This window comes from Arctopsyche grandis, chromosome 3 (assembly GCF_051622035.1).
Source record: "Arctopsyche grandis isolate Sample6627 chromosome 3, ASM5162203v2, whole genome shotgun sequence".
In the NCBI taxonomy this organism is placed as follows: domain Eukaryota; kingdom Metazoa; phylum Arthropoda; class Insecta; order Trichoptera; family Hydropsychidae; genus Arctopsyche; species Arctopsyche grandis.
The window spans coordinates 16,860,971-16,877,137 of NC_135357.1; the positions used below are offsets into that span (position 1 = coordinate 16,860,971).

The following is a 16,167-nucleotide window of genomic DNA, read 5'->3' on the forward strand; positions in this document are numbered from 1 at the left end:
ATTATCCAAAAAATGTTATACGCTTTAAAATTTATTTATTTTCTAATATATTTATGTATAATTTATTTTTCATGCATGCATACATGATATTTAAGCTGAAGTATTTATGATTTTTTTTGAAAAACAATATATATATTATACATATAATTATATTGTATATGTGTGTGTTTATTTTGTATTTGATTTGGTTTTTCGTTTTAAGGTGGATATATCATATTATAATAATACAAATTTCGTATTTAAACGGTGGAAAATCAGTAAATTCATAGTAAAAAATAAACATGTAGTAACAATATAAATATACAATATGGTAAATGAACAAAATTCTTGGTACTCATATTGGTATTCAAGGATTAAGTATTATATAACCGTGAAACGTTAAGTAATATTAATAATGAGATTTTATTAAATATAATGTCTTCGCATCTCATACAATTGATATTATCAATTTGTGTCCTTCAGAAGATATTGGAAATATGAACACTAATTTTCTTGTAATTAGTAAACTCACATATTAATACATAGTAATGTTTGATAGAGCACATATTGATAAAATATAACTACTATTAACTATGTTTATAAGAATGTTTAAATGATTTATTTAAACTCTATTGTTGACATAAAGAAGCGAAATTTTTTTTTGTTGAATTTTGTTATATCTTTTCTTGTTATTAATATATTAATGATTTTTATTTTTTGTGTCGTGTGCAATTTATTTATTTCATCATGAACATTATTTTATTTGATATGATATACATTTTGCAAAAAAAAATCGTGCACATCTGTAAATATGTAGGATTCAGCCTTAATTTATTTATATATAAAATTAACAATTGTTTTTTTATTGATTGTGGATGATGATATTTCGGTTGCCCAAATTTTTTAATGATTTATTGCATTTGAAAAAAAAAAATACATTCCCCTCAAATAATAAGACTTTAAATGTAAGAGTAGTAGATTAATACATTGAAAAAATTTGAATACCATTTGATGATGTATTTTAAGAAAAATTAAACATGAATTTATTATTTATTTATTGTATTAAAATTGGCTTTAATGCATAAAAGCCTTTGTCAATTACTAAATTGTCTTATGGAAGCTAGTCTTTTATTATTATATTTTAAATTTCTCTGCACTGTTGATTTTTATTTATTAAAATATTGTGATTGAGTTAATTTTCTGATCAAATTTGAACAATATTTTTAGAAATTTGCTCGCCGTTTTATGATTTTCTTAGTACTTAATACTTTTATAATATTTTTATCATAAACAAATAAATTTTAATACAATAATCATAATCTAAATGAATTATTGACGACAAAAATGATTTCCTTTATATACTTATAATGTGTTCTTTTATATTACATATATTTAATCTGGAATGTAATAAATAATGTTATTATTTTGTAAAATGAATTAAACAGGGCACTCTAAATGTACAACCAAAGTAGGAATACGTTTTTATTCAAAGTGTTTGCCTGGAAAAATGTTTAAATCTTTTCGATCAATTCACCGAGGTAATAATTTCCATTTATACTAACATTCATTAGAAGAATTAGGAATTTTTGTACTAATTCTATAATAATTACGTCAGATATTTGGGATTTTCCCTTAACATAATATATTGAATATTAGTTCTAGCATACTATACATAAATACAAACGTTACGTTTTATTTAAGTTTCACTACAGAAATTTTGTAACGTTTTTAAAAAATTTATATTCAAGTCATAATTTGAACAAAAATACATACCTAATATATAACTATGTAGTTTACCGAAGATCGGAATCCATCAACTATGTAAAATTAACCTGTATAATGTTATTCAATATTTCCCGTTATGGAATATAAATATTCTGCTTCGACTTATGCATAAACGTTTATTATGTGAATACATAAATATATTTATAATTATAGTATTATATATTATATAATGTTGTTATATTGTACAATTGGAACCGAGTGTGAATAATTTAAATACTTTAAAGGTTATCAAACGTTTGCGTGCTATATTGCATTTATTTTTTCCTGTCCATCAATTTTGCGACTTTTCATGTATGAAATCCATTCAATGTTGATGCATTTTCCATTTCGTTCATTCAACATTGTTGATGACGATAGTGCTTTTAAGTTACCGTGTCTTTTTTTAATAGAACATCCCCCGAAGTGTAAATATTGTTCAGTGTCACCTCAACATATCTTCAATAAGTATAGTTGGTGATTTGATATATGTATGTAGTATCACGTTCGAGTTTGGCAGAACATCTTTATAAGTAGGCAGATCTTTTTTAAGTATTGTTCACACATAATATGTACTACACACAGTTGATGTAAGGCTTTAGAAAGATATTACGTTCCGACCTTTTTACATCAGTATTTCCATTTGATATTTTGTAGAATGATTTCTAATTTGATTGTATGTATCTTGATTTTTGACTAGGTGTATATGTATATACATATTTAACTAATACTTCTGTATTATATTATGAACTTTGTGAATTTATTATTGTGATCGAATTTTGAAAAAAAGCCATAAAGACAGTATTTTCCTAATTTATCGTTTTAAGTTATCGGTTTCCATAATCTTGATATTATTGATTGTGTATGTAGATACCAATTGTAAAAAATAATTAAAATATTTATTCTTATATAAATGCATTTTGAGATTTTGAGAAAAAAATACATATGTATGTATGTATATTGTATACATAATTCTATATAGAACAGATTTTTAATATAAACATATTTATTTGTATGTATGTATGAGTTGATTTTAATGGATCTCGTGTTTATTCGATAGGTGTTTTAATTTATTTATGTCCTCCGTGTTTGTGTTCTTGAAATGCATGTAAATTTATTTTAGGGTGTTGTCGGTAGGTTTGAATATTTGGCGAAATTGTATCTTCTAATTTAAACCACAGTTTTATTCAATTAGTTTTATTTAAATACTGGTGGGAATAAAATTTACACAGGAATATATAACAAAACAATATAACTAATGCACCGTCTCAATTTTGAATTCCAAAATCTGATTGGATGTTTAAAAACAGACATAATAAATAATTATATAATTTCTGCATAATTTGATTGATTAATATATAAACGAACATCCCAGCATAATACTGTAAGTACTCATGCATTTATTTGTATATTTTGAAATTCAGCTGCGAGTTTTCTCTTCTTCCAAACTTTTGCCGAGAAGTTTTCCTTTTCAATATTATGACAGATCTGTAAAAATTATCGAAACTGTAATAGTCAATTGCAAATTTCAAATTAAAATATGATTTTTGTTAAAAAAAAATATATTCATGTACATATATGCACGCGCACATACACACACACACACACTCGTATATGTACGTATAGTAAAGTTGAAAATGTTGGTTAATCCAAAAGTATTAAATTTTAGGTATTATATTTATAGTATTTGACAAATATTTTACTGACAATGTGCAAATAAGATATATAGTTTTGCTTTGACTTACATATATTAGATACTATAAATGACATGTATTTGATTTGCACGTTTCCATATTCGAATTACAAGTGATTTTAGGGCTTTGTAACGCCCGGTTACGATTCATTTTTGACTAACATATTTTGATTGAAATATTCTTTGTATATTCTGATAAAACAGTATGCAGACAATATAAACATGTTAGATGTAGATGACCGACTATGTAATAAAATTTGTAATCTACTCTGGTGTAAAAAATAAAATTGATGTCTAAATTATATCTCGTTTCATTACATTATTATTATACATATGTTTATACTTGATGAATCACGAAACAGCAGTTTCTATGAGAATGTATGGGTGATATATTAAATTATGTACACGGAATATGTGAAAAAGCGAATTTTAATCAATTAAGTATATGTACATAAATACAAAGGTGACATAGTTCATGTAAATAGTGAGCGCCCATTTAACATACAATCGAATTTATTAACTACATATTTAGTCATTCAAGTGTGTCAATCGATTACATTGGAAAGATTCAGGCATTGTTTCTTAAATCGCAAAACAAGGAATAGTTTTAAGGCAATATATTTGTAGTATGAACACTTATGTAAATAGTAAACATTCATTCATTTGTTTTTTTTTATTAAATTTATTTGAATCGGAAAAAATGAATAAACAATAGCCAATCAGAAACGAATTGCACACACAATTATGAAGTAGAATTACATATTATGTAAAAATAATCAAATCCTGGAAAATAAACATTACTTTTCCAAGTCACTCTCTCACCATATATGTACATAGCCATGAAACCATATTGAACTTACTTTTATATACATACATACGTCATGTTAAAAAGATCTAAAATAACTTGTCATGCTAGAGAGGTAGTGTAGAAGTAAATATAATCGGTTTATAAAATTAAATTACTAATAACTTATTTAGGTAAAAATATAATAAAAGGATTACACACAGCGTATGTTAAATGGGCGTCAAGACTGTATTAGTTTTTAAATATATGTTATAAAAAAAAATGAACCGCAGGAAGTTTGATTTATTTATATTTTTCTAATGAGTCGGAAGATTGGCCGGAGCCGGAACGAGCACCTGTAAATAAAACACATGCACACACTCCGTTACGTATAAGGATCACAAATAAATAGAAACACATATAAACATATAAAGAAAAACCTTTATGATTTCTAGAGTTTGGAATTGGCGACGGTGGAAGAGTATTTACAGGGCTGAAATCAGTCTCAGTCTCATATCGTCTCGAACGCCTGTCTTCCTCACTATCATAATATCTGAAAATATTTGTAAATTGTAATAAACATAATATATATGTATGTATATATATTTCACTCAAAAGTCACAACTCATTAGGAAAGTTTTGGTGACAAACCTGTCATCGTATCTCCTATTATTGTAAGCTCTTCTTCGTGATTCTGAATTTGAAAATGGAGATCTTCCCCTTTGTTGCGGGCTATAACCTCTGTCAGGGCTATACCTGAAATGAATTGATTCAATAAAATCATACCATTTAATAAGTTGAATTAGTTTTATTATACATGCCTAGAATCTGGTGAGTATCTATCTTGACGCATCGATTGTAGAGGTGGTGGACTGCTCAGTCGGCCGAGTGGTGGTGGTCGATGTGGAGGCAAAGGTGGCAAGGGTGGTGGCAACATCATCGGTCCACCCAGAGGTGGTGGAAGAAAACCTAATGGCGGTGGAGGCAACATACCACCAAGAGCACCGAGTGACGGCAAGAATGCCGCATCAGGTAAAGATTCACCTGTGGTTAAAGGAGATACGACGCCTGAAAATAAAAAAATTGGTGCTTTAGGATTGGTATGTCAAATGTAAAGTATAGCTGAGTGAATATTTGGGGTCTGACGTTTATCAGGAGACGGTACGGCCAGACGCTGCCGTAGCGTTTGAGCTTCGCGGGCTGAAGCTTCAGCAGAACGTTCTGCAGCACGACGGGCCAGCCAGTGTTCATGGGAACGCTGCTCCAATGCAGCAACTTTGGCTCGCCAAGCTGCCTCTTGTTCGACAACTTCACGGCGTATGCTTTCAGACGTTTCTCTGGAAAATTTATAAGACAGAAATATAAATTTCGTTTTGAAATAGACAAGAAATAAATGAAAATTTATGTTATTTACTTGTGTTGTTGAATTTCTTTCTGTAAACTTTGTATTTTTTCAACTGTTGACATAGCTTCACCTTGTTGCGACATCCATAAAGATTCTTTTGTACTTAACTCCCTACGATAGTTAAAAATTAATAATAAAAAATGTTTTAATGACACTGAGCAACAACAAAAAAACAACACGTTTTTGAGTAACCGAATGAGAGACTAATCAATCTTTTGGTACTAAGTTTGACCCAATGAATTTGAATATGATAATGATTAAAGAAATGCGAAAATTCTTGTTTTTTGACTTTTGCAGACTCAAAATCTAGTATTTCTGTTCTCAAAGTGAGCATTAGAATCAACAGTCAGGTGTTTTTTTTTATATTGATAATGATTTTTTATTGCTTTAAAATACTCGTAATTAATTATCTAGCAAATTTTAAAAATCAAAAATATATATTTTACATGATAATGTGAGATTAGGTGAGTGGCGTTCGTGGTCCGATGATCACCTGATCTCGCGTTCGCGTCAAAATGGCCTCTACGTGTGGAGGAGTTTTATATAATTAAATAAATAAATAAATAATGGTCAATAGGATCGCGCGACTCATCGACCAATAGAATCTCGCGAATATCTGTATATAGAGAGCGCCCGATGAGTATAAATATTGGACGCTATTGAACTGTAGAGCATTCAGAGCTGGAGAGCCGACGAGTGCAGACTAATAAACAACGTCTACAACACTACTGCGTCTTTCTCTCCGATCCTAGAAACCCCTCTTGACGTCCACGCAACAATATTATACATTTATTTTGCCATTTTTTCATTTTGTAAGGATTAATTTTTATCTAAACGTACTAATTCGAGCGGTAAATAATTGATTAGTCTCTGCTCTGGAATTTTTTTGTTCTTGCTAAGTATTATTAGTTGCAATAGTTACAAAAGTATAAGTACTTGAGTAAATCTGCCTCTTTCTGATTGAAATAATTTGTTAGTACTTCGAGGCGAGTCGTAGACTGGAGAGTTTTCTGATCAGCTTCGTGTAACTGTTCTCTTATCTCCGATATCTTCAAATTTTGACTGTCAATTTTCGTATTCAAATCGGCAACAAGTGCATTCTCAGCCTAAAATTAATATATGAACTTGATGATGGTGAACATTTTGTACATGTATTTATGTATAAATAAGAACCCAAATATTGTCAGACGAAAAAATCGAAAGCAATTTGATAAGAGGCTTGTAAAAATGACTAACCTCAAATTTCTCAATGAGTGAGCTTTTTTCCGAAGACACTTTAACTAATTCAGCTTTAATATGACTTACATCTAGAATTGCGCTAATATTTTTTTCATCCATATTTAACATTTTAATACTATCCTAGAAAAAAATACAAAAGCAAAATAATAACAGAATAATATTGTTAATCAAAAATGTTTACGTAATATTAATTTACCTGCAAAGACAGTACTTCATGACTGCTGGCTTTCAACAATGCCTTCGTCGTATTGAGGTCATCCTTGAGATCTTTAATTAATAACTGTAATTCCTTAACTTCGGCATTTTTCTGAATTTCTGCTTGAAGCAAACTTCTTTCTAAATTTGATGCCAACTCCAAAAGTTGTTGCGATTTATTTTCATTCTCTTGAACAGCTTGTTTAAGCGATTCTTGGGTATTTATAAGTTGTTTTTCAATAGAAGACGACCGATTATTGGCATCCATAATTTTTAAAAGCAACAGTTCATTTTCTTCCATCTTGGCAGCTAACTGAGCTTTCGTAAGATTCATTGTGGCTGAAAGATAATAATGCAAAGGTAGCGGAAAATCAAATCACAAATACAGTACATATGTATATAATATTGAAAAATATGAATAAATTACTTTGTTGGTCATCGAGTTGACTTTGAAGATTGGTTATAGTGAAAGCTAACGATGAACTGCTTGTATCTTTAACCGAAAGCTGCTCATCCAGAATGGATTGAAGCTCTAAAGCAGCTTCAGTTGAATTTGCCAACTCATCTTCAGCAGATACAATCTTTTCTTGCAGATCAGAAATGACTTGTTGAGAATCAACTAATTCCTTTTTTAAGCAAGCGACCATTTCATCTGCTCCAAATGAACTGTCTTCAATCCCTATTAACTTTTCTTTTGTTGTAGTCAATTCTTCTTTTAATATGATACATTCCTAAAATAAATTAACATCGGTAATGAATTGTTCACAGCATTCTTCGACGGTGAAGTATTAAAAAAAAAATACCTTTGATGAGCACAACAGTTCTTTCTGCAATGAATTTACCATCGCAAGTAATTTCCCATCCTGCTTTCTATTCTCAAGGTAATAATAGCCGAGAGTAAACATTAAAACACTAATAGCTGATATGATCAGCCAAAATATGAAGTCGGTCGATACATCGGATAAGCTCGGTAAGGTTTTTTCCTCAGCACTGCAATGTGATGTTTCTAAAATAATTAACAATTCTATTAGATTATTTAATTTACAATTAGCTACATACAGAAACATTCAGTATCGATTAGATTTACATATATGTATACACTCCGTAAGATAAATGAAAAAAATTAAGTGCGAAAATTACACATACAAATTTGATTAATAGACTCGTGTTATGTTTTATGAAATATCTCATAAAGTTAAATTACATATCTTATGAACATTACAATTTAATATTATCCATCCATATAATAATGTGTTACGCATAAAAGCAAATATATACAACGAAAATATAGTGATTATATAGATAAATTATTATTAAATACCAAAGGCCGTTGAAATAAGAATAAGGTACGATTTAACTGTACATTGAGAAAAATACTTTGTATCTTAAAAAAAATGTTTGTGCATTAAAAATTCGCATCATTTTCGGTGCATTAAACAATCTCGTATTGTGCATCGAATAAAATATTTTGGCATTATAAAGTATTACCATTAAAAAATATGGAACGATCATTCGAAAAAATAGATTTTAGCATTAGAATGGATACAAAAAGTGGCAACGTTGCAGTCTTCCGCTATAGACAATTGTCAACTCTCAAAAGTGTTTACTTTTGTTTCTCATTAGTTAAATTATAATCTCACTAGTGAGATGTAATCTTAAATAAATTAAACCAACCCTAGACAAACCATAAATAAATAAAATCTAACTGAACATTGGTTCGTATTTTAGTATTCGTGACGTTGCCGATAAAGTTCATCTGTCATTTCATCCATTTTTTCAGTAGCAAATATTTTTTTCAATGATCATAGCAAACTTTCTAATGCAATCTGTATCCGTCATTTAGAAATGCACACAATTTTTTTGTAATGTACAGAAACATTTTTTTATCTACAAAATTTTTTCTAAATGCACATTTATTTTATAAAATGGACGTTTAAATTGTTCCCATAAGAATATATAGAATTATATCATCTAAAATTTACATACATATGTAAGTTGCCAAATAAAAATTATAAACAATATTTAAGGTTTTGTGAATTCAACATAGTAAATAGATGTGCAAATGTAAGTAAAGCTAAGGCATTATAACACAGAGAAAAATTTGAATGATAATAAAACAAACCTGTTAATACGGGTATGTATTTGTTGGAATGGTGAGCATTTTCGTACTGCTGTTGATATTCATTCGAATTAATTTCCTCGGTGTTGAATATGTTTGTGTTAGCTTTTTCGACGGTGTTAGAAATGCCATCCGATTTGAATATGTTAGATATGCTTTCATACATACTATTGAGTAAAATGAGAGGACTGGAAAAGAATGATTTTTCATTTGCAATGTCGGAATCGAGTAGATTGGACGGTTGATAATCGTCGCTTAGATTTTCTGCATAGTCAAACATGTTCATCTCAGTCGTAGAAACGGGCAACGATGCATCCATATCTGACGTCGAATCTGAAGTGTCAGTTGCAACGGTGGTCGGAGCAGGTTCAAACATAAACTGTGATTCATATGCTGGATCGTTTGTTAGCGTCGTCTCTGGTGATTCAACACCAGATACATAACCCTGAGAAGTACTTTCAATTTCTGGATTCACATTTGTATTAATCGGTGGAGGAGAAGACATTATAGTGTGTATAAGGGGGATTTTATAAAACGGTGCATCATTTCCTACTTCTTTCGACGGTGGCGTAATTTCAGGCACATCGGTTTCATTTGAATTAAGTGAATCAGTTTTTTCATTTTCATTATAATACTTTGATTCTTCAGTTTGAGCAACTTCTATAGGTTCATATTTTGTAATGATCACGTCTTGGGAAGGAAATTCATTTGCATCAGTTATAGTTGTATTGGTGTCATTTCCATCTTGATCTGAATTTAAAACATTGTTTTCAGTAGGCAGAATATTTGATTGAACTTCATCGTTAACTGATTCAACAGATGGCGCAACTGTTGATGTTAATTCAATAGATTCTGAATTATTATTTCCAGACTCGGTTGTTTGTTCTATATTAGTATCTTTATTGGAAAATGTAATGTCTGAAGGTTTATCCAATTGCTCTGGTGTATTTTCAACACCAGTACTAGATACGGGAGATTCTTCTGGAATATCTTTATTAATGACAATAGAACTAGCATTTTCTTGATTGGAATCTACTGCAGCCTTTACTTTATTACTCACAGTTGACATATTAGCAATGTCGGTATTTTCTTGATCTGCAAATACATAATCTGAATCAACCGTTTCTTCGTCGTTTTCATCCTCTTCGTCAATGTCATCTTCATCATCATCATCATCATCCGACTCCTGAGATGTAACTTCCTTTGGTTCAAGATTATTATTTGATGTATTATCAACATTCGAATTCTCTTGTACCATATATGGTGTAGGAGTTAGATTTGAAGAAAGAGTGTTTTGTTGTTTTTCATCAACGTCAAGAGATTTTTTGTCTTCAGTAATATTTGATTCGATTGCAGTAGCTTTTTCTTCAACACTTTCTGGTTTATTAGTTATTGAATTATTCACATCCTTGGAAGAATCATTTACAGTATTATCATATTGTGAAATTTTAGAATTTTTATTATCTTGATTGTACGGTGCCTTCTTATAAATTTGTTCTTCACTTTTCATGGAATCGTAAATGGTTGTTCCATCAATAACAGTGACTGATTGTGTTGCACTAATATTTTCAGAATTGGGGTCACTTTCTGGTAAAGCAGATGATATGATAGGCTCTACTGTAGTTGTGCTTAATTGTAACTCTTCCGTATATTGCTTTTTTTCCCTCGGCATCTTTGAGTCTTGATATTTTTCATCATAATAAGATGGATCAGTTTTTTCGAATTTTTCACCATCAACGGCATCTTTTTCACCATAGTTAGGTGGATCAGTTTTTTCACGTTTCTTATGTGAAGGCCTTTTGAAGTCGTCACCGTCAGCGGCATTGTTTTCATCATAGTTAGGTGGATCAGTTCTTTCACGTTTTTTATGTGAACGCCTTTTAAAGTCGTCACCGTCAACGGCCTCTTTTTCATCTTTGTTGGGCGGATCAGTTCTTCTGTGTCTTTTATGTGGAGGTTTTGTAGGATCATCTTCGATTTTACCTTCAGCATGTACGTCATCAGTATCTATGTAAGACGGATCGGTTCTTTTACGTTTTCTGGTTGAAGGTTTTGTAGAATTATCTACAAAGTCATCTTCCGCGTATAAATTATCAGCATCTTTTACATCTTTATAAGGTTGATCACGTCTTTTATGCTTTTTAGATGGGGGTTTTGTGGGATCCACTACATGGTCATCTTCCATATATGCATCTTCATCATCTTCATCTTCTGTATCTTCATCTTCATTATCAACGTCCCTGTTTTCAATTTCTTCAAGATTTCTCTTTGACTGACGTTGACTGTCGTAAGAGTTTTTAGATAAAATCTTAAAAAAATCATCAATATTAACTAAATGCTTAGCACGACTGAGAACACCACTTTCGCGTAAAAACATTTTCGGAACAAATCCGAAAGCACCATTCATTTCAACAGCCCAATATTCTTCTTTATCATCTAAAGGCTTTGCAATTACTCTTAATTTAGTATTAGAATTAAACGATAGCAAAAAATTATCTTGTTTAATGTATTTTGACGTGGTTGTTGCGGTGGAAATCACTCCTGAAATTAAATGGAAATGGACAGTGTTAAATTGAATCCAGCGCATAGTTAAAACAATGAAAATGAGCGGTAATATATTGTTAAACAATACAACGCAGTTTATATGTACCATATATGTAAGGCAATTAAAATATTACAAACATTTACCGATCACCTGTAAATTAAATTAAAGAGTTAATTTAAAGAAAAATTATATTACCCATCCACTTTTCAAGAAACGATATTTCATTATTGAATCAAATACAAAAATTCGAGTGTCTTTAATATTGTACAATTGTACAAGTCATAATAAATATTTCAAAACCAAAAGTAAAATGAAAAATGGTATAAATTTGATTATTAAATACGGGGCATGAAAACATACATTTGAAAATAAGGAAGAGTGGACATGCAAATCTCTTACATACATATAGCGGAAGCGAGTAAATGTAGTGCACACATCGGATGTCGACATTACTACCGTCACCGAAATTTGGAGTCGTTCACAGAGTGCGTTGTCAATCATGAACGACAGAACTACTACATTAGTGAAGTAAGTGAAGACTGCAGAGTGCAGCCGTCGAAGTGCAGCAGCTGAGCTGGTGAGCCGAGTTTACATAACGGGGCGTATTTACATAACCTATAGAGTGTCACCTAAGCAGCTGGGATCGACGCAGAGGACCTGCGAAGGTGGCTGCGCGGCTGAGGCCGAATCGGGAGCAAATGTCAGCGGCCACAGAAACACGAGGGTTAGAAGAAGCGGCCAAGACGAGGCCGCTGACGAGATGCTGTGGCTGAGGCTGAGGCTGAGGCTGCTGCGGGACCCCGCTTCTTGGCGACCCCTCATCGCTCGCACTCTGGCTGTCGCCACATCACCGGTCAGCGATCACACTGACAACCACTGCTGCCAACTTACCACTACCTCACTCTTATAATTGATGAGTGACGACACGTTCGCGATTCGTCACTGCCAATTGTCGTCGTGAGATTTTTCCTTGTTAAGAGGGCTGCACAGCAGCATCTTGTCCATACAAACGTACTATACTTCTCCCTTCCTCAATTATGGCACTAGAGAAATTATTTTTTAATATCCTATGGATATCCACCATTGGGGTGCATCTATAGTTTTATTTTTTTGATTAATTATTTTTTATAGGACATAGGATTTTATAGATGTTTGGAGCCGCCAAACATCTATAAAATCGCGTCTTTTTTACACCCATGAAACGGGTCCAGCGTGCTTATTTAACGGTCGATTTAAAAAAAAATACGCCGATAGATGCATAGAAAGTATCTTTCTCATACCGATGATATATATTTTTTTTAAATTGGTCCGGTTTTGGAGATGAAAATAGTAGAATACGAAACCTCGATTTTGTCAATTTAAAATACGTTTTATCTGGTCGAAGCGCAACGGTCGCATTCACTCAATATATATATTGATATATATTGTCGCATTCACTCAATATATACATACACTCAATATATATATCGAAGACAGGAACGGTAACAAAATTAAGGTTTCGGGTGTACAGCCCTCTTAATATTAATTCATTTTTTAATATTAATTTGTTAATATTAATTCATATTTCCTTGTTAATATTAATTTACATTTTTAAATATGTAAAATAATTTTAAAGTTGGCAAAAATATTCTCAAATTTATTTGGTTTATAATAACGTTGAATTCAGTAGATATTTTTAGAAATATTTAGGTACCTCCCCAGGTTCGGTGATTATTCCGCACCAAACGATCTCGCACACGCCACTAAAATCTCAATCTCGGAACATCTGACACCCGAAAATTCAATCCATCGAGATTTACCCACGTGAAATACAGTGGCGGCTCGTCTATATGGGCTGCAGACCTCCCAGTATAGTACATATTCATGCTATTTTTGTCTGCTTCTACAACCCGATTAATCTCTACAGCCTCCCCCTCTATGAATTCTTACGAGCCGCCATTGGTGAAATATCATACTAACGAGAACTCAAGTGTTAGATAATCCGTATTCGCGATTTTCGTGGCAGATTGTCGTTTGTGTGACAGCAATGTGCGAAATAAACCATTCACCACGTCCCCATTATCTGGAGCAATTTTTTTGGGGAGGTACCTTTTATCATATTTACACATGTTGTTTTCATTTTGTAATTTTATTATTTAGCATAATTTGTATTTATGTTGGTTTTATCTTTATTTATATATGTATGCTATTTTTTATTTATATATATATATATATATATATATATATATATATATATATATATATATCATCATCATCATCATTTACAGCCATTCGCCATCCACTGCTGGATGAAGGCCTCTCCAACACGCTTCCACTCGTCTCTGTTTTGCGCAACACTCATCCATCTCATTCCGCACATTTTCCTAATTTCGTTCACCCATCTTCCTTGCGGTCTTCCTTTTACTCTTTTGCCTTCTCTCGGGTACCATTCAAGCACTTCTTTTGTCCACCTTTCGTCCATCCTCCTAGCTACGTGACCCGCCCATTGCCATTTCAATCTCTTCACTCTATCCACTATGTCCACTACCCTTGTCATATTTCTCACCCACGTGTTCCGCTTCCTGTCTTTCCTCGTTATGCCAAGCATACAGCGTTCCATACTTCTTTGAGTGCATTGGATTTTATTTTGCATCTTGGCGTTCAGTGTCCAAGTTTCACATCCATACGTCATCACTGGCAAAACGCATTGATCAAAGATCCTTTTCTTCAGGCAGAGTGGCATTTTTGATTTAAAAACAGCATTCATCCGTCCAAATGCACTCCACCCTAATTTCATACGTCTCTTTATCTCTTCATTTTTACTACCAGACATGTCAATTATTTGACCTAAATATAAATAATTATTTACTACTTCTACTGGTTTATCATCTAAGGGGATGCTATCAGGCATGCAATAACTATTGAACATTAGTTTAGTCTTATCTACGTTAATTTTTAATCCTACTTTTCTACTTTCCCTGTCCAGCTGTGTTAGTCTGATAAGTAGGTCAGCTGAATCACGAGCTACTAAAACTATATCGTCTGCGAACCGAAGGTGACTCAAAAAGCGACCATTGATGCTTACTCCGGCTGTATCCCAATCCAATTTCCTGAAAACTCCCTCAAGCACCGCATTGAATAACTTGGGCGAGATTGTATCTCCTTGTCTTACTCCTTTTCCTATGCTAAATCTATCTGTACCTGAAAAAATTTTAACCGAAGCTGTGGCATTCTTATATATTGCAGCTAACAGTCCCACATAGGGTTCCGGCACTCCCTGTGTTTTTAGAGCGTTAAGTACTGCATTATGACTAACTGTATCGAAGGCTTTCTCATAATCGACGAAACCTAGGCACAATGGCCGTTGATATTCGTTGGCGCGCTCGATTAGTTCGCCAACTACTTGGAGGTGGTCCATTGTGCTGAAATTTGCCCTAAACCCTGCCTGCTCTATAGGTTGGTTCTCGTCGAGGATATTCTTCAGCCTTTCTGTAATAACCTTCGTGAAGAGCTTGTAGACCGCTGAAAGTAGACTAATGGGTCGGTAGTTCTTGATATCGCTTTTGTCGCTTTTTTTGTGTATTAAAATGATAGTTGCGTTATTCCATCCTTCTGGTATAGCTTGGTTCTGGATGCATTTGCTGAAAAGCCTAGCTAAGATATTAATTAGGGGGGGGCCGCCACATTTTAGTAAGTCAATGGGAATATTATCTTCCCCTGGGGTTTTACCGTTCTTTGCAGTTTTTAGCGCGGCCTCTACTTCGCTAGGCAATACTGCAGGAACCCTTTGGCCGTGTGTCGATTCCAGAGCGGGGAATTGGCCGTTGTCGTTCTCGTATAGTTTTGCATAGAACGTGTAAACTCTGTCTATGATTTCTTCTCTATTCCTAATTATTACTCCGCTCTCTGATCTGATTGCGATCATTTGGTTTTTGCCTAAGAAAAGATCCTGTTTGCACTTTTTCAGGCTACGGTTATTCTTAATGGTATTTTCTATTAGCTTGCTGTTAAAATCCCTGACATCCCTGACTATTCTCTTTTTAATTTCCTTATTTACTAGATTGTATTCTTGCTTATTATTATCCCTATCTAAATTCCTTTTATGCTTAATTAGGTTTTTTGTTTCCGCTGAAATTTTGCTTAATTTAATCTGTTTCCTGAATCCACCTAATTTCTTACCTGTTGAGGTTAGAACCGAACTAATTACAGTGTTCAATTCCTCGATGTCTGCTTCTGGGTTTAATTTCCCGTATCGATTTCCAAGTTCGAGTTCGAATTCCTTTTTCCTAGACCTTAGTTGAGCGAAATCTGGAGAGTTACTGCATCCTTTTATTAATTTCCTACGTTCGCAATTTATATTAATGGCCATCTTGGCACGGACTAATCTGTGATCGCTACCTATATCTACTTTACTTAAAACACTAACGTCTTTAACGGAGTGCAGGGCATTTGTTAGGATGAAATCGAT

At 32.4% G+C, this 16,167-nt stretch overlaps 1 protein-coding gene across 3 annotated transcripts; it reads right to left on the reverse strand.

Moving 5' to 3' along the window:
• Positions 1-2,905: 2,905 nt before the first annotated feature.
• Positions 2,906-12,765, reverse strand: LOC143909574 (uncharacterized). 3 transcript variants are annotated; one of them, XM_077427620.1, is made up of 14 exons: positions 12,350-12,765; positions 9,179-11,716; positions 7,860-8,062; positions 7,484-7,787; positions 7,058-7,395; positions 6,859-6,981; positions 6,559-6,728; positions 5,632-5,733; positions 5,364-5,554; positions 5,039-5,285; positions 4,869-4,973; positions 4,658-4,770; positions 4,506-4,573; positions 2,925-3,228 (listed from the first exon to the last, which is right to left on the reverse strand). In XM_077427620.1, the coding sequence occupies exons 1-13, from the start codon at positions 12,540-12,542 to the stop codon at positions 4,521-4,523; spliced, it is 4,680 nt and encodes a 1,559-aa protein (XP_077283746.1). In that variant the 5' UTR covers positions 12,543-12,765; the 3' UTR covers positions 2,925-3,228; positions 4,506-4,520. The 3 variants fall into 3 exon arrangements, with proteins under 3 accessions (XP_077283747.1, XP_077283746.1, XP_077283745.1); XM_077427621.1 differs by lacking the exon at positions 4,506-4,573 and having other exon boundaries at positions 2,906-3,228; XM_077427619.1 differs by lacking the exon at positions 2,925-3,228 and having other exon boundaries at positions 3,486-4,573.
• Positions 12,766-16,167: the final 3,402 nt, after the last annotated feature.

Excerpts from the sequence above, each read along its gene's own strand:
- LOC143909574 (XM_077427620.1), bottom strand. The coding sequence starts at position 12,542 with ATGAGGGGTCGCCAAGAAGCGGGGTCCCGCAGCAGCCTCAGCCTCAGC. Across the intron at positions 5,734-6,558 it reads AAAGAGGCAGATTTACTCAA|GGAGTTAAGTACAAAAGAAT; the intron begins GTACTTATACTT and ends TAACTATCGTAG. Across the intron at positions 5,286-5,363 it reads CGTACCGTCTCCTGATAAAC|GCGTCGTATCTCCTTTAACC; the intron begins GTCAGACCCCAA and ends TTTTATTTTCAG.